The sequence below is a fragment of the Protopterus annectens genome, chromosome 8.part0, assembly GCF_019279795.1.
Source record: "Protopterus annectens isolate FY-2018-M chromosome 8.part0, PAN1.0, whole genome shotgun sequence".
NCBI lineage: Eukaryota > Metazoa > Chordata > Ceratodontiformes > Protopteridae > Protopterus > Protopterus annectens.
Window position 1 is genome coordinate 1,982,022,992 of NC_056741.1, and position 19,169 is coordinate 1,982,042,160.

At 37.8% G+C, this 19,169-nt stretch overlaps 2 protein-coding genes across 2 annotated transcripts in view; both read right to left on the reverse strand.

The window, feature by feature from the left end:
• LOC122808595 (cyclic nucleotide-gated cation channel beta-1-like) overlaps nucleotides 1-4,587 on the reverse strand; it is a 230,790-nt gene extending 226,203 nt beyond the window's left edge. The window contains exons 1-2 of the mRNA XM_044079552.1: nucleotides 4,575-4,587; nucleotides 4,311-4,416 (exon numbers count right to left, since the gene is read on the reverse strand). Of these exons, the coding sequence (XP_043935487.1) occupies nucleotides 4,311-4,416; nucleotides 4,575-4,587 (119 nt within the window). The remainder of the gene's footprint in view (nucleotides 1-4,310; nucleotides 4,417-4,574) is intronic.
• Nucleotides 4,588-12,122: 7,535 nt separating this feature from the next.
• LOC122808596 (cyclic nucleotide-gated cation channel beta-1-like) overlaps nucleotides 12,123-19,169 on the reverse strand; it is a 93,927-nt gene continuing 86,880 nt past the window's right edge. Inside the window, exon 4 of the mRNA XM_044079553.1 lies at nucleotides 12,123-12,285. Coding sequence (XP_043935488.1) covers nucleotides 12,123-12,285 — 163 coding nt within the window. The remainder of the gene's footprint in view (nucleotides 12,286-19,169) is intronic.

Genomic DNA, 19,169 nt, shown 5'->3' on the forward strand with positions numbered 1-19,169 from the left:
TCTTGTCTTTTGGCCTCATTTTATTCTGCAAGTTAAGACAAATTATATCAAACTACTGCACTCAGTAAAGAGACTCTTCTGCCAATGGCAAGTACATGACCTATCTTTCTTTGCTTAATTCTGTGTACCTCACCGCAGTACTAAAGTAGCGTTAATGGTAAGGTGACGGTTACATGGGGATTTGCCGAGAACAGTAGTGGTAGTCAAGTTAGAATTCATCAACTAAGGACTCATGAGGTACATATCCCAATTATCCATGCATTACTACTCAAAATTAGGACAATAGCTATGTAGTGGTGCTAATGTAAGCAAGTTTTTCAGGTGAGCAATCAGCCATTATCTAGTTAGTCTTGCAACAAATATTTAATTTCAATCTGTTGATATGCCCTTCTACGTTTTAACTTTTCAGACAAAATCACATTTTCTACAGTGTTGTCTTACCTACCTACATCTCAGATAATATACACTTTGATTTCTAATTCTATACTTGTCTTCACTTAAAGTTATGAAAATTTCTCTTTCATCAGCTTGTTGTTGTTCCATAATTTTCTACATGGTATCCTTTCCATTCATATGCAGAGATGCATTTTTAGTATAATATTTTGCTGCTCTATATGTAAAACTAATTTTATTAAAAACAAAACAAAGAAAGTAAAACGACAAAAGCATATTAATTTTAATGGACCAGACCATTTTATGTTTGAATTTTGGATCATACCATATTAACTCTCTGTAGGCTCCACTATGACTTCATAGGGTGTTACTATGCAACAGACCAGTTAGGCCATTTGAAGCGCAACCACTGTTAAACCAGTTACTTGCATCACCTGGTCATAACAGTTGAGGTTGGAGTAAATTTATGAAAAGCAGCAGTTTGTTTAAGAGGTGGGGGGTTGTTTCAGAAAGCCAGCTGTCATGTCAACAAGTTTTGTTATGCTATTATTATTATTATTATTATTATTATTATTATGGTTATTGATGTTATATATAAATTAAATAAATAAATAAAATACTGGAGATGCAATGAAGCCCTTGATGCAGATTGGGTTCATATGATCATACAATACAATATATTGTCATCTATTTGCACTGATTTTAGAAGCTTTTGCCAGGTGTTGTGGTCAGATAATTATACTATTACAGATTCCTTCATTTTGTTCAAAGCTCCAATCCCAGAAGTTATTCCAGTATCACAAATGCTTCTTCTTTGGTCTGTCCTAGCTATTGCTAGGAAAGTTATAACTAAAAACTGAAAATGCAAAACTACTCTCTTTCTCTTTTACTAGTGAATTTATCTGTTTATCCAAATCTGTTTGTAAAAATGAATTATCTCCGATAAAAATGCAAACTAAAAATATAACTCATCAAAACATAGCCTGGCGGAAATTTTATGATCTATTAGAAAAGTAGTTATGGTTTTGTGTATATAATTCTTGTTATGGACTTTGTATATAGTTTTGTTTTATTTTGTTTCAGATTGTTAAATTATTGTTCGATATGTAAAATCAAATAAAAAGTAAGTCTTGTTCATGCTATAATAAAGATTTAGGTCCACTTGATCTTGTATTTGTGTTTCTACTACTATTGTAGATATGCAGATGATGAAGCAAGATTGGATCTTTTACAGCTTTGTAAGAAAGAGAGAGAAAAAACAACTCACAGGGTTTTTAGATGCTCTCTGTAAATTTCAAACTTGAATATTTATTTCTTTATTTATTTATTTACTTAGTTATTTATATTTGTGAGGAACTGCTAGCAATTTTCAAGTTGGGGTTAAATGCTTATAGAGGAAGGGCGCACTGTATTCTAGTATGGGCCTGCCGTTGGATGAGTAGAGGGGAATGATGCCATCTTAGGATGGAAAGAAGATACTCTTAGTAATTACTCAGCAGTGGAATTTGTCATCCACGAAGGTGCCTGTGTCTCTAATGGCATCTATTTAAAGGGTGGGATGTCATTTAAGTAAAAGTGTGCAAGAGTTTCTGTTTCCTGAACTGCATAATGCTACATTTGTTCTGCTGTTCAATTTTAGATCAAAGTCCTGACATCATGAGTTTATGTGAGTTAGGCCCTTTTGGAGGTTATGAAAGTCCTCAGTTGAGTTGACAATAGCTTCAAACTTACAGTCATCCACAAATTGGTAAGTCAAAGGCTTCTGATGCTGGTTTTGTCACAGAGATGTAAATATCAAATACAAGTAGTCCCAGAGCCCTGGTGTACAGAAATGGTGTCAAGTCTCTCAGAGGATAATGTGCGACCAACTTTCATAGAATGGGTTACTTCAGTTAGCTAGATGGAATCCATTGGGTTAACTAGGGGTGTTAACAAGGTTTAAGAAGTATCATTTAAATTTCAAAGTCATATTGGTTTGGGTCTAAGAATTGTAGGTTATCAATATGCCAGGTGATAAGATCAATAAGGATAGCTCTGTCCTATTGCAAATGATGCTGATAAGGTTGAACAGTCTTTATTAGTTGCCACTGTCTGTGGTAGGGTCTTCCATGTGGAGGGAAACTATAAGAGCTGATGTCCATATTTCTGGAATGTATCCAGTGAAGAGATTGCTGCTAAATAATTTGAAGAGGAGGTCAAATATGGAGAATTAAATGGTGACCATGAAATAGTCTGGTATGTTTCTAGACTCACAGAACTGGTGTTTTGGGTCCTGGACAGTGCTTTTAGTATTTGTTTAGAGATGATTTCTAGGCATATGATCTGAAAGCTTTTTATTAGGAAATTTTAAGGTGATAAGTGGTATTAAAGCTATGATATTAACTATAGCCTTACAGTTTGACTGGGTGTTGTCATTAGGGGTAAGCCTAGTGAAGTGATGGGAATTATTTATGATTGTTTATGTAATTAAAGAATTCCTTGTACTTATTCTCACAGGAGAATTCCCTGAAAACAAACTTTCTGATGCAAACCTCCCAAAAATGTAACTAAGAAAACTGCAGACAGAAATCATATAAAGCATTTTTTCAGGGTGCCAGTCACCTTTCAACCTGCATGTGGCAACCTTCAGTGGTGTGTGTGTGTGTGTGTGTGTGTGTGTGTGTGTGTGTGTGTGTGTGTGTGTGTGTGTGTGTGTGTGTGTGTGAGGTTCTGAGATTTCTGTTACAAGCACAAAAGTATCACTGAGATAAACACATGAGTATATAGCTAAAGACTATGCACACAAATGTCAAGACACATTTAAGCCAAAAAAGCAATGAAACCTACATTTCATTGAAATGCAAATTTTCACCTCATTAAACAGATCAAAAGTGGAAAAAAGAAAAACAGACCAGTAATTTACAGACAATGTCACCACCTTACTCATGTTTTCTAACCCTATCCCTTCACGTAACATCAACCCTACACATAGGGTATTAAACACCCGTGCACTTGACAGTACCACTAAGCAAGACGTTCATACAACATACTCTTACACACACACATTTCAAACATAGCAGTACTCAAGCCAATCCCAGTTCCTGATGCATTATGAAGGCTTGCTCCTTACTCATCCAATGAGGTGATAGGTTGCAGTTCCTGGAAATGAAGTAACAGTCATAACTTGGGAGCTGACAGAATAACCTAGAGTCTGCTCTCATCGTATATAAGGTGGGGGGAGTGTCAAATAATGTTCCATGAGAATGTTGCATCTTTGTGATTTGGATCTCGTAAAGACATACAAACTGAGGAAAGACATAGTCTAGCTGCACAGGCAAACAAATACTAACAGCATTAGCACTCATCAATAACAACAAATAATACATTGTTAACATTAATCCTTGAGTGCAGAGAAAGCAAAGGTCAGTCTTTAGATTGTTGTAATGTAATACAATCATTCTGCTTCACCATTTTAGGTACCTGGTGCCCAAGAACACCAACAAAAATAAAAAAAAATAACAGACGCATTAACAATTTATAATGAAAAAACAATGTCCTGCCGACCAGTAAGAAAAAACAAATGACAAGAAATGCCCTGCATGTCATACTAGAATGATAAAATGCCAGAGGTAAGGGCACTACGTATAGAGGATAAAAAAGGAATAAAAAAATCAAGATAAGATGCATTTTGTACGTGTGTGTGTGTGTGTGTGTGTGTGTGTGTGTGTGTGTGTGTGTGTGTGTGTGTGAGAGAGAGAGAGAGACATTAGGCTTCAAGGCTAAATCAGGTTTACAAGCTGATCATGAATCTAAAATAACACCCAGTAATAAAATAACTACAAAAAAGCAGAAAATGAGCTTGGTGCTCAAGAATTTTTATCCCACCTCAATTTCTGTGGAACTAATAATTTTGGTCATGATAATTCCAAGACACCTACCGTTTATCTCCTTCTGTTGCTGGTGGTGCTTGTGAAGTTGGCACTGATACTGGTTCTGATGGTTCCTCTGCTTCAGAGTGAGGGGGTCCTGGTTTACTTGCTGTAACTGAAAACAAGCTCACAGTTATACAAGAACAGACCCACTAAGCACAATAATTCAGTTTTCTTTTGCTGCATACATTTCCCCCTGTAAATATAAGATGCATGTTGTCTGGTGTCATTCATATAATTACTATGCTAATGATTCACTACAGAGTAATATACTTTTAATTGTCATTGGAAATATGGCATTGTGCTGTGGATAGATGATTTAAACATAGCTAGTACTCATTTTTGTTATTGTTTGGTTTTAATAATCACTTCTATTAGTTGGCTATGAACATTAATTATGATAAATAATCCACTGTATAACAATTATTAAATATGTTTCTAATCACAAATGATTTCCAGTAGAAAATATAATTTAGTTAGAGAAAATATAAAAATACTTTACAAGTAATATTAAGGAAATGCATATTATTTGATGTATGGACAGACTGAAGCTATTAGGATTAATTTCAGCTTATTACAGGTTTCTGGGAGGTGACTTGAAATAGATGCATATGAGAAATGAAGCTTTTGAATGTGCACTTGGAAATACATGTAAGTGCCATAACAGTGATACTAGGAGGAATAACAATGTATTGGTTGAGATGCAGCAATGACAAAGAAATACGGAGAACTTTTTTGACAATAGCTAGAAAACGGTGGACCAGATTTCCTATAGAAATTAGACAGGTAGAGTCTTTAGAAAATTTTAAAAGTAAAATGGATCTTTGGTATGGAGACAGGGTATATTAGGGTGCTACTTCATGGAAGTCTGTCAGTGATGATCTCTGATTATGTCCAAGGCAGCAGCATAAACTTGTTTAAACTTGTATTTACAAATGAACTGAATGTTTTAACTGCACTAAACACTTATCACAAGCAATTAACAATAACATGCAATATAACATGCAATACAATTAACAGACTTTACAAGACTGAGACAAAAATGAAAACAAGTGCTATGGATATAGTAAACATGGAAGAAGAGAAGTTTTAACATGCATGTTTTTGAGAAAAACAAATTGATGGACATTCCTACATTGAAAGACAAATCACATTTTGCTAAGCTTTTATGACTCTTGAATTCTGCATAATGTGATGTTTTTTGTTTGTTTTTGAAACAGGTTACACTTTTATGATGATCTATGACTTTCTACCTAATGAACAAAATGGCAGCTTGTAAACTGAACAAAGCTGCTCCTATAAAATTCAACAACATATGGAGAAACCACCAAAAGTGCTGTTAAATTAGCAATTGTTTCCTTTGCAGAGCAAACAAAACAGTGACTCTTAGAAAAGATTTTTCTGAGACAGAGTATAATTTGAAAGAAGAGATGAGACAATAGCCAGATGCCAGCTATTTGATTTTTTTGGGCAGAATATAGGATGGATCTTTACAAGACTGATCCCTGGTAGGGAATGCAGAAACAGTACAGCACAGCATAGCAGAATGTCAGAATCAGTACCGCTGGTGACTTAGCTGGGACCATGTGTGTGCTAGTTACAAAGGGCATTGTGCACTGGTCTCACATTCTGGATGACAGAAAGCTGAATGTAAGCCACAAGTACAAATACCTCCATCTCTCCCACCCCCAAGTAAAATAAATGGCTGAACCAGCTGCCATTACTCTGTCCTTCATGGGGAGCAAAACTGGTAGAGGAAGTATGATGGCAGAAGACTTGGGAAAGGGTCAGACAAGGGATGTGCAAGGACAAAAAAGTCACTGGGTACTGGATGACTTTAAAGTAGGCAAGCAATGCAAGAAGGTGCTAAATGCATGATGGGTACAAAAGTCTGCACAGTCAAGGAAAACATTTCTAGCAAAATAAAAGTGGCTGTAATACCTCTAGACAATTGCTTTTATCCCACACAGTGTGTTCTTTGGGCTCTTTGTTGAGATACTAGGACCATAACTGCAATCATCAGGACTGTGAGATTGAAAGCCTACATTAAATTTAAAGTCCACAGTTATGATGCATCTGAATATTGCTCCTTTGCAGAGGTATGGCATTCTTAGTATACATAACAGGGGGATGGGGTACAGACCCATGAACTTTAAGGGTACAGGTTTTGATAACATTAAAGTGAGTTTTGAGATTCGGTGTATTTCTTTAGCAACTGCATTTTATTTTTCTAAATTACAGACCTTGCACTTCTGTTTTAAAACCATTCAGTGTAATGTGCAGACAATGACCCAGATTCCCAAAGACCTGCTTTCAGTGCAAGTCTGCCCTGTTTTCCAAAGACCTGCTCTCAGTGTAAGTCTGTCCTGTTTCCCAAAGGCCTGCTCTCAATGTAGGTTTGTACTGTTTCCCAAAGACCTGCTCTCAGTATAAGCTGACTTACTTTGGTGTAAGACCTGTCTGTAAACAGTGTTACACTGGGCACCAGATTACAAAATACCTGCTTTCAGTATAAGTGGTCACTTATCTCCATGAAAAGCATACAGACAGATGAAAAGTAATTCCTTGACCTCTCTAAGGCCTTTGATACCATCTCTCACTCTCTACTATTAAACAAACTGTCCAACCTCAATTTCTTTCCTGTTACAGTGGAATGGTTTGAACGCTATCTAAGAGATAGATTCCAATCTGTAAAATGGGATACTGCTCTATATACTCCACTACAAATATAAATGGAAGTCCCTCAAGGATCCATTTTAGGGCCATTACTTTTCAATATCTTCATAAACTTGCTCTATACCTCCTGCCCACTCTCCTCTATTATACAATATGCTGATGACTCTACAGTCATAACTATAACTAACTCTCACTCAGAACTCTTAACAGCTACCCAGTCATCCTTTCACTCTGTAGAAACATGGCTCTCCAACAACCAACTCATCCTAAACCCTAAAAAAACAAAACTCCTACTCTTCCTCCCTAAAACAGCTAACCACATTAAGACCTCCTTCACCATCCAGTCACTCAATAAGACACCAATCATAGCCGAATCAAGCTCAAAACTCCTTGGTATTACAATCGATTACCAACTAAAATTTGATCTCCACATAAATAATTGTATCAGGAAAACCCACCTTAAGCTAGGTCTACTATATAGAAATAACAAATTTCTAACTCAGGAAGCCAGGATAGCCCTCACTCATGCCCATCTTCCTCACTGCTTAACATATTGCTCTCAAATTCTTACTAACCTCAACTCCTCTCTCATTGCTAGACTTCAGACTACATATCACAAAGTAGCTAGATTTGCAACCCAACAACCCTACAGATCTCACCACTGTCTCTCACTAAAGTACTTAAACTGGCTTGAACTGCCCCAACTCCTCCTTATCTCTCAGCTCCAAACCATACATTCAATCCTATATCAGCCATCTTTCTGTCCAGCCTTACACTCTATCATCCCCCACTATGCTCCTACAAGAAACCTCCGTAGCTCTTCCCAAGACCTTCTAAAAATCTACAAGCCCAAATCTAAAGCAGGACAAAACGTATATAGCTATCACCCCTCTATTGAATGGAACAAACTACCCCTCAAGATTGGAACACAGGCACACCCCAAACAGTTTAAGCTAGCACTAAAGGAATATTTCAATAAGAAATGGATCTGTCAATGCTCAAACCCTCCTTGAAAACTTTCCATTCTCAGCTTTTCCCAATCAATGTATTTCTCTCTGTAATACTCAAATAACTTCAGTCATATTTGAAAAAAAATAAATAAATTCACACACCTGAGTTTTGTATTTTATATTCCTTTCTATTTACATAATATACATGCAACCTATTGCTAATCTATATAAGAGTTTTCTGTATTCTACTTGTATAAAATCTGTATTAAGTACGTAATGTATATTTGTATGTACCGGAGCTTTTCTCCCCAGGCCACTGCTGAGAAAGGGCTTCGGCTCAGTCAGACATTCCCGGTCAACAAATGTAAAATAAAAATAAATAAATAAATAAATAAATAAAATAAACTGTAGTTCTGTGCTATCTGTAACAAAATCATAAAAACTGGTGTTACATAAAATAAATTTATTTCTGAGGAAATGGACTTAGGGGTGCAAAATAGAAACATCTATGCACCTCAGAGGATGCCATGCAGCTAAGGTTACAGGGTATTTTAGAATAAGATGACAATGTCTTAAAAGCAAGGAGCAAACATATAAGCAATATGACAATTTCATTTTTTAAACATCTGCTAGTACAGCATGGAGCAACCTTCAAAGGATATACTGAGTTCAAAAATGATGACCCTTGATAGGAGATCAAAAAAGTTTATTGAAGTATAAAAAAATTCAGGCTGAGGGATAAGAATAACAGACAACCTTAGTGTGCAAATGCAGATGCAGTGTAACAATTAAAGAGCTTCCAAACAAGAACTATGTGGAAAGACTGAAAGTCCTGTCACTGTATTCTTTATCCTATAGGATGCTGAGAGGCAACATATGCCTGGCCTACAGGGCAGTCTCTGACCCTGCCCTAATGGAAATGCTGCACATTTGCAAATCAAATGGCACAAGAGCCACTCACTTTAGGGATCTTAACCTTGCCTGTGACATGAACGGAACATGCTGGAAAGATAGGTACATCTCCCAAAGACTACCACTTCTCTGGAACAAACTCACAACTGATGTGAAACAGAGCTCCTCCCTGACCCTCTTAAAATGCAATCTAGATAAATGGATGGGTGACTGTAAATTCACTTCAGGGGTGGCACCCATGTCCCCCATGGACAGAGGCAGTCAGTATTAACCACAACCTCTCTTAGTAAATGTCACTCAACTAACCCGGACAACTGGGGCAACTCGGGATAAACATGGCTAGGCTTGTAAGGGTTCTAGGGCCATTAACCTAGTAACCATCTATGAACCTATGAACCAATGTCTCTGAAAGAAATCAAATCTGTATGTGAAGCCAAATTCTAATTATACCAGACAATCCAATGCATACCAAGAGACATACAGATGACCAGACATATGGTCGTAGATGGAAATGGTGACCAGATGGATATCTAAAGGAAGGATGAAAATACTTGTCTGCACAACCCATAGACTGTTCTAGAGGTGAAGCAGTACTTTATAGATTTATTTTGAGTGTACATATTCTGTATACATGGCAATGGACAGTAATCCCTCAATGTACATGTCAAAGCCTCCCATGTCTTTAAATTTGGATAACCTATGATTTGCAGACATGTGCGAGTGTGTGCGCATATATTTGTCTGTGCACATGCGCAAGGAATCAGGAGTGGAACAGCTGTATTTTAAAAAAGTGTCTTGCTGATAAGAGAAACATTGTTGCAAGGTGTGTTATTTGCTTCTCATTTTCACCATTATTAATCATTTATCAAGTTCAACATTTTCAGAGAAAGCATATAAAAGTCGAGAGTCTTTACAGTCAAAAGCACAAAACAAACAAAATATATCAGCTTAATATTACTTCATAGGGAATTCCTGTGACATCATGATCACATATTCAGATTAGAGTACAATAAGTGCATATGCATTACTGAGATGTCTTACACATATTACACACGTGTGTAAGCATCTTTTTAAGTGCCACTCTAGCACCAGACTTGAAATTAACAGCACCTAGAAAGGTGCTGCATCATGCCTCATACAGAAGCACTTAACTAGCTTGTCTTTTTCCTTATATTAAAGCGTAATCACTAAGCACTCACTATGCTTACTAAGGGCTTTATCAGATTTCAAAGCTGGTAAAACACTATTTTTTATTCTGTAATAAATAGTACATGGAGCAGAGAAAGCTCCATGCATTATAAAGAATTATAACTGAGTCACCAATCATAACCCTTTGTTATGTGTCCTTGACATGGATGCCAACATTCACTTCTCCAGCTTCGCTTGAGGTGAATTTCTTAGCATCCAAATCTTGAACACATAATAACATGGTTATGATCTGAGACCCAATCATTGCTGTCTGTGTTGTGGAATGTTGTTGAGATTCTCACATTCTTCATTTAAGGTCTTACCCTAAACAGTTTATCTGTACAGTTTTCCACATAAGGAAAATGTTGGCATATAAAACTCATTTTAATTATGATGTTTCTACTTTTTTCATGTTATGTATAATGTATTCACCTAAATACCCATTCACATACAAATGAAAAAATAAACATTTTTACATCTGGAAAGATATTTGTAATGTCACATAGTTTGTGAAAAGTTATATAACTTCATTTTAACCAAAATTTGAAAATATTGTTCATACATTTACAAGTATATTTACGTAGCTCAGAATGCCAACTTAATGTACATTGAAGTTCATCTTCCTGTTTCCATTTTTTTGCCTAGTGATGAAATTTAATATTTCACCATACAGTTTACCACTGATGATCATACGCCTCAACCTCTTAGCACAAGAAATCTGCACAAAGCCAAAAAATAACAGGGAGACAAAGGCACAAAAATAGGGAAAATTTTAAATATTGTTCATATAAGCTTAGAAATTTCCTTGAATAAAATATGTTGTGTTACCATGCATTCTGTGAAGGGCATGAAATCTGAAACTCAAATTAATGTCACTATTTAGTGAATTCAATCCCGACTTAGGTGCCTGAAAACTACAAATTGTATGAGGAACAGATCAAAATATGAAGTAAAATGATGACATTCTGTGAAAATCTGGACAGTTGAGAGGTATGCTGATGATATGGTGGCAGGAGATCACAGATGGACTGGAGTACCAGGGGACCATTTGTAAAAATCACTGAGAAAGATAGTTTTGGGTATTGCATAAATGTAATCATTTCACTTCACTTTAGCTTACTGTATGGGGTCAGTACTTTCATTATACTGTCACTACTACTGTACAATACATCATAGTAAGGAAAGGGTAAAGAAAGGTTTTTTAGAGATCCAAAAAAAGAGAAGAACTCAGTGAGGAAGGGATCACTTAAGAGTTTCCAGAAGTCCAGGCATCTTATGGGTCTTTCTGGCCAAGCAGAATGTTCCTTGTTACTGAGAGATGGGTTGCATAACTGCTAATTCCGGAATTCTAAAGCATGGTTTTGGAAGCAGTTGTAGTAGTGAATATCTGTTTTCTTTCCTAATATGAGAATTGTCTAATTTCTGTGGTGACTACATCCCTCTGAGATGAAAATGGAATGCATTCCTTGTCAGTAAGTATGTTTGCATTTGAATATTTTCAAATGCACTAGAGTACAGAACATGTAAAATGCAATGGTGCAACAACAGCTTGTCATCTCACAGCAAGAGGTTCTCCGGTTCACTTCTCAGCTGAGTGCCTTCTGTGCAGGGTCTGCATGTCCTGCCTGTGTTCGTGTGGGTTTCCTCTTGGTGCTCCGGTTTCCTCCCATGTTCAAAGACATGCATCTGAAATATTTATCCCCACTCCTCCACTGAAAATTGTTATTGTTCCAAGTCGGACTTTACCGGTTAAATAAATAAATACATAAATAAATTATAAATAAAAACGTAAAATTGGTGAAGTTACTTTTAGTGAACTTAGATGCATGAATGATGTTCACCAAAATGAACTTCATCAACACGGGAGTTTGTTTCTTTCTCCACTGTTGTGCAACCTTGGAGTCCAGTGGGTGTGGGGAGTACAGGGGGCTTGCCCCCCAGCAAAAATCATGTTTCCCTATGTTTGCTGAAGGTAGATTCATCCAGAAGATTTTGAACATTTTATTGACACTGAAACTACCTTTGGCAAGTCGACATGATTCCCATGGAGTATTATCTGAGGGGCACTGTGCCAAATAAAAGGTGCCCATTTAAACTAAATATGAAGAATCATTAGGATGGTATTTACCTGATCTGAGCTGGTGCTGCTGGCAACTGGCATGAGGATGCTGGCTCTTGATGTCTTTGGGCTGTCTGTGGGCTGGGGCATCATTTTGCTGAAACCATGTGCTAGCCAGGTAAACACCATTTCTGAGGAGCTAGAAAGAATGTTTAGAAAACAGTGTCACCTCTGTCAAATCACATGACTAAAAACAGACAAACTGTATTAAAATAAGATGATAAATATTGTTGATTGCCCAACTTCATCTATTAAACTATCTGGAAATATTCCTTTAAAGCTGTGAACTGGCAGACAAAGTGCATTCTATAGCAACTACAATGAGGCGAAAATTAAAATCAGCATGTTTACAGTGGAAATAGGAATCATAAAATAATTTGCAAAATTCATTTTGAAGGAGGGCTTTAGTTACCATTACTGTAATGTAGAACAAACTTATTCTGATCAGAGCAGAAGTTACTAGGTTAATTGCTGCAAAGCACTAAGGCTTAGCAAGAATTAAGAGTTATCCTGAAACTCATAAAGGTCTAAGTTACAGCTAAAGGTTGCAATGTAAAGGAGGTGGATAGAATTCTTAAACAGTGTGAAGAAAGTAGACAAGAGTATAAGGAGATGAGGTGCATGGCAAAGAGAGAGGTGGCAAAGGCTAAGGATAAGGCGTGTGAAGAGGTGTATAAAAGGTTGGACACTAAGGAGGGAGAAAAGGACCTGTACCGATTGGCTAGACAGAGGAACCGAGCTAGGAAATATGTGCAGCAGGTAAAGGTGATAAAGGATAATGAGGGAAACATACTCACAAGCAAGGAGAGTGTGTTGAGCAGATGGAATGAGTACTTTGAGGGGTTGATGAATGAAGAGAATGAGAGGGAGAGAAGGTTGGATGATGTGGGGATAGTGAATCATGATGTGCAGTGGATTCGCAAGGAGGAAGTAAGGATAGCTATGAAGACGATGAAGACCGGAAAGGCTGTTGGTCCAGATGACATACCTGTGGAAGCATGGAGGTGTTTAGGTGAAATGGCAGTGGAGTTTTTAACTAGATTGTTTAATGAAATGTTGGAAAGTGAGAGGATGCTTGAGGAATGGAGAAAAAGTGTTTTGGTACCAATTTTTAAGAATAAGGGTGATGTGCAAAGCTGTAGTAACTACAGAGGGATTCAACTGATCAGTCACAGCATTAAGTTATGGGAAATAGTAGTGGAAGCTAGGTTAAGAAGGGAGGTGATGATTAGTGATCAGCAGTATGGTTTCATGTCAGGAAAGAGCACTACAGATGCAATGTTTGCTCTGAGAGTGTTGATGGAGAAGTACAGAGAAGGTCAGAAGGAGTTGCATTGTGTCTTTGTGGATTTAGAGAAAACATATGACAGGGTGCCTAGAGAGGAGTTGTGGTATTGAATGAGGAAGTCGGGAGTGTCAGAGAAGTATGTAAGAGTGGTACAGGATATATACGAGGGTAGTGTGACAGTGGTGAGGTCTGCGGTGGGAGTGATGGATGCGTTTAAGGTAGAGGTGGGATTACATAAAGGATCAGCTCTGAGCCTTTTCTTATTTGCAATGGTGATGGGCGGGTTGACAGACGAGATCTGACAGGAGTCCCTGTGGACTATGATGTTTGCAGATGACACTGTGATCTGTAGTGAGAGTAGGGAACATGTGGAGGAGACCCTGGAGAGGTGGAGATATGCTCTAGAGAGAAGGGGAATGAAGGTCAGCAGGACTAAAACAGAATATATGTGCATGAATGAGAGGGAGGATAGAGGAACAGTGAGGATGCAGTGAGTAGAGGTGGTGAAGGTGGATGAGTTTAAGTACTTGGGATCAACAGTTCAGAGTAATGGTGAGTATGGAAGAGAGGTGAAGAAGAGAGTACAGGCAGGATGGAGTGGGTGGAGAAGAGTGTCAGGAGTGATTTGTGACAGACTAGTACCAGTAAGAGTGAAAGGGAAGGTCTACAAGAGGGTAGTGAGACCAGCTATGTTATATGGGTTGGAGACAGTGGCATTGACAAAAAGGCAGGAGTCAGAGCTTGACGTGGCAGAGTTGAAAATGTTAAGATTTGCACTGGGTGTGACAAGGATGTACAGGATTAGGAATAAGTATATTAGAGGGTCAGCCCAGGTTGGAAGGTTTGGAGACAAAACCAGAGAGGCAGGATTACATTGGTTTGGATATGTGCTGAGGAGGGATGCAGAGTATATTGGGAAAAAGATGCTAAGGATGAAGCTGCCAGGTAACAGGAAAAGAGGTAGGCCTAAGATAAGGTTTATGGATGAGGTGAGAGAGGACATGCAGGTGGTTGGTGTGACAGAGCAAGATGCAGAGGACAGGAAGAAATGGAAACAGTTGATCTGCTGTGGCGAACCCTAACGGGAGCAGCCAAAAGAAGAAGAAGTGTTGCAGTGAGCCTCAAGCCTAGTAAAGAATGGTGAGTATAGGGTACAGAATATGTGGAAAAGGGGTCATTTAGACAGGCAACCTCAGTGTAGTATAGTATACCAAACAGGAGTCTCTGTACTATATCACCCATTTTAGTATTTGACTAGCAACATTGTATGGCTCACCACCATAGTGAGAACAAATTGTGTGCCTGTTTTTATATGATTGTAGCTAGAATTAGATATGTTGCAGAGTAGATAAGGGACTGCACAGTTTACATACAGAGGGAGTTGGGGATAATTACTGTCATCACTACTCTGGAGGGTGGGTGTTATAGGAGTATAGTGCTGCACCAGTCACTGACAGGGCACTGGGGTGAGGCTATGGACATTGGCTGCTTACTAGTGTGGAAGAAAGAAGTACAGAGCTCCAGTCACTAACAGGTGAAAGCTGGAGGGCTGTGGGAAATAGAAACCACTACTAATAGGACATAAATCACAAACTCCAAGCACTAATGGAAGAGTGGAAGGTTGCCAAACAACTCTGTTTCCTCAATTGATCTAAAAGGGAAATGGGGGATGTTAAACACTGATGGGTGGGGAGGTATTTAAAGGACTCTGTCGATATGTGAGGGTGTTGATGTAGTAACAGCTGTAATTTCTGTCAATGTGGGGTAGGATTTAAAGGTGGCTACTTAGTATTGAGTTTTGGTGTTTTGTCATAGTGTGTGTGTGTGTGTGTGGGTGTGTGTGTGTGTGTGTGTGTGTGTGTGTGTGTGTGTGTGTGTGTGTGTGTGAGGTTTTGTTCAGTTGCAGAAGTTTGGAGAAGTGCACTTTTAAAAAAAATTGTCGTGAGTTATTATATATGATTTTTTTCGGTGTGATTTGCGAGACACTACTCCAACGGTAGAAATGTTTATTAGTCATATGTCTCTACCTACTGTATATACACTGGATATTATGTGCAGATAATGTAATGTAATGAAAATGTGGAAATACAGTGGGAAGGAAAGGCCATGAATCTTAAATCCTCCATTTTGGACGTTATTTCCTTTTTTTACATCTAGAACAGCTGTCCTGTGTAGTAATAAGCAGTACACGAATGCCATCTTTTGGCAATTTGTAGTTCTTCATCTGGGAACACCTTACTTTCTTGAATAGATTCTTACAAAGCTCTCTGAGCAGCACAGTAAAGGTGATTGAAATGTGACCTCATTTTCTCACTGTTTCCTCTCCTGCTTTACTTCATAACTCCAACCACCCACAACCCTTTATCTCCATTTTTCAGCAAGAAAGAGGTTGGGGTGTCACTTCAACAGTGAGAATAATCTAGAGACAAATTTCATATTGCTGGATGGATATTGTCCTTTAAATGTAGAACTGCCTTCCTTGCCAAGTAGCTCACTGTGATTCTTATTCTACTGAAAGGCGTTGTTTCCTGTTTGTCAAAAAGGTTTAGTTCCAGTGCCCTTTTTACCTGACAAGACATTTAAACTTTCTCATATATATATATATATATATATATATATATATTTATATTTATATATATATATATATATATATATATATATATATATATATAGATATAGATATAGATCTCTCTCTCTATCTATATAGGTTTACAATTACATGCTTGATGCTTGGAAGGTTGAGTTGAGCTCTGTGAACCATGATTCCAACTGTTGAAATGTTGAATACCAACATTACCGACTGTGTAATCTTGCCACCCTTCTCAGTCAATGTTAACACTTGATCCTAGATCCAGAGCAGTAGGGAGTTTCAACATGCCAACTTTTGAGGAAAGTTTTCGCGGAATGCTCATTTCTTGCTTTTCAATGACTACTTAAAAGATAAACAGGGATAATCACACTCACAGCAGCAAATAGCTCAAATTTGCCACTTTGACAGATAGTAAGGAAAGGTGTTTAGAGGTACAGGAGATGAGTTTAAGGATTACAACTCAGGCATAAGAGAAGAATGAACATTGGCCACTTTAGAAAGAAAAAGAAGTAACAGGCACTGAGAATACTGTTCTGTGTCATTATCCCTGTTTGTCTTTTAAATAGTCATTGAAAAGCAAGAAATGGCAATTAAACCTGAATAAAAGAAAGCAGGGTATACATGAAAACATATGTAAAGTCAATGAATTGACAGGAACTTAGGGGCTATGATGTAATATTTAAAGCCAAACACTGCAATGTGGGATACCTAGAGGTAGTCTAAAACATCAAGATGCCAAACCTCATATGACTAGACTCTGGAATTACATTTAAAAATATATAAAAAAAGTATATAAAGTCCCAAAGTGGTGTTAAAATGTAGGAAACATCAGGACATGATGAAATAAACATGTTTTTTTCAGTCTGTGGGTGTGGTTCTCCTTTAAACAAAATAAAGACAGATTCTAAATGCCTATCACTGAATAAAGGAAACTGATGTGACCGAAAATCTCAGATTCCATAAAATTTCATGTTTTACCAGTATTTAGACAGTCCACATTCTGGAATTTTATAGTAATTTTGGGAAATGGAAATATCCTTAGATGTGAGAAACAACCTCTGGATATCTGCTACATGTTAAGAATAGAAGTATCTTCCAATTAAGTATATAATGTTGTGAGTCTGTGACCTACATATAACTGTGCCTGGTGTGCACACTCTCTTTCAGTTGCTGTATTTTATAAAATCATTCAAGCATCCTTGCTTTTCAGCTCCTCATTTAGTCCACCCCATCATGAAGCTGCATGTGTTTTATGTTGTAGGATTAATTTTTATTGTCACTTGTTAAAAGCAGACAATCTTCTCTAGTCCTTCAGAAAGGCTGTTTACCAAACCCAACACCAAGTCTTGCATCGCTGCTCTAATTATACTGCTCCCTGCAAAGTATGCTCCATTTACCAGTATTGTCCCGACTCTCCCATAGAATAAAGACTTCCCCATTTATTACATTGAAAAATATTGTCAGAATAACATTTCTTACCAGTCTTCTGTCTGAAATAATGCTGAAAGATCTACGTTCATGCAGTCAGTCATCACATCCTTTATGCTTATATCTATTATCCAACCGCCCCCCAAAAAATCTTGAGAATGTTAGATATGGCTAGAATTTTCCTTTGAGCCCATACAGTCTTAGATCTTTAGTTTCACAGACACTAAGTTATAGTGCAATTCTTTACTTGATTAGTGATTTTCTTACTAAGCCCTTGCCAAAATTAGTTTGGCAGACTATTACTATCATATTTCTTTTAGATTTGTGTTGCTTGAGTGGGACTGTATCTTCCTTGCACTAGTTAATGAAAGGATAACAAGCTATCATATATGAAGCCAGATATAATGTGAGATTTTTCACTTTGAGTAAAGCCCTCAAGTGACCTCCATTAGTTACTTTTAATCATTCACTTAGAACTGTTTTCCGTATGTAGGAAATACAACCTAAGACTCACAATCCAATTAATTTACATATTGTGCATCACCACCTTCTATGTCAAAGAGTCCACCAGAGCCTGAAAACCCACCATGTGCTCAGAGATATCATATGGTAGTTAGTTGGCATGTGCCATTCTCACTGGAACCAAAGGGAATGCATGGACATTTTTCCAGTGGCACACAGGTTTGTGTAACTTCAATCATCCATACTACATGGACCTTTCATTCTCCAAAAGGAGGCATGTAAAATTTTAGAGGGATCAGTCTTGCAAATCCTATACCATTTCTTTGATGTGGTACTGCAGCATGTGAAGGACAGGATTTGGTTTTCACAGAGAGCAGGTGAGAGAACCACCACCATGTGAGCATGCTTTGATGGCACCTTTCCCTGAGGTCCTGGAAAACATTGACTGTAATCACTTTGCTATCAAGACCCCTTCTGCTAAACATGGCATCCATGATCCAATATATCAGTAAAATGGCTTCCACTATATCAGGTGACAGGTGGTGTGCAATCCTCATGGTATTACATATGATGTACCTGTACACTGTTCAGGAAGTTCTCATGATTCACTTAGCTGGCACATGTGCAACTTCTACTAAGACTTCATGTGACATGACTTTCTACAGGGTCATCTCATTTGTAGGTACACTCATTGCCATCCATTGAGTTTCCAACAGTCTGGCCACATGAACACAGGTAATAGACCACTCATAATGATGTGTACGGCTGTGTATTGCAGGTTATATAGGATACACCTTGGAACTATGGCTGATGACATTCGCCCACTGTATCTATCATGGCAAAGATGGCATATAATTCCAAACTGTCACAGGCATGTAACACTTTTGAACTCATGTTCCAAATGCTGAAGGCCCATTTCTGTTGTTTGGATACATCTGGTAGTCCACTGCAGTATGCTACAGAGACCTGCAACAAGACATGCATGGTGTGCACCATGCTTCATAACATTGTGCTATGAAAACAGTTACAATATGTGAACAATGTAGAGCTGCAAAGAAGGAGTTGGCTGATAACTTATTGCAGGAATAAATATGGTGGGATCCCATCCCGTGTCGAGGGTGGGTCTATAACAGCACACTCAATATCTCTGACAGTGTGAGTAGTGTCTGTACCTGATCACTGACCTTCACATTAACTGATTGATGCCAAGGGTGAAAACCTAAGTCTGGGAATGTCCAGGCATCATGACAGTGAT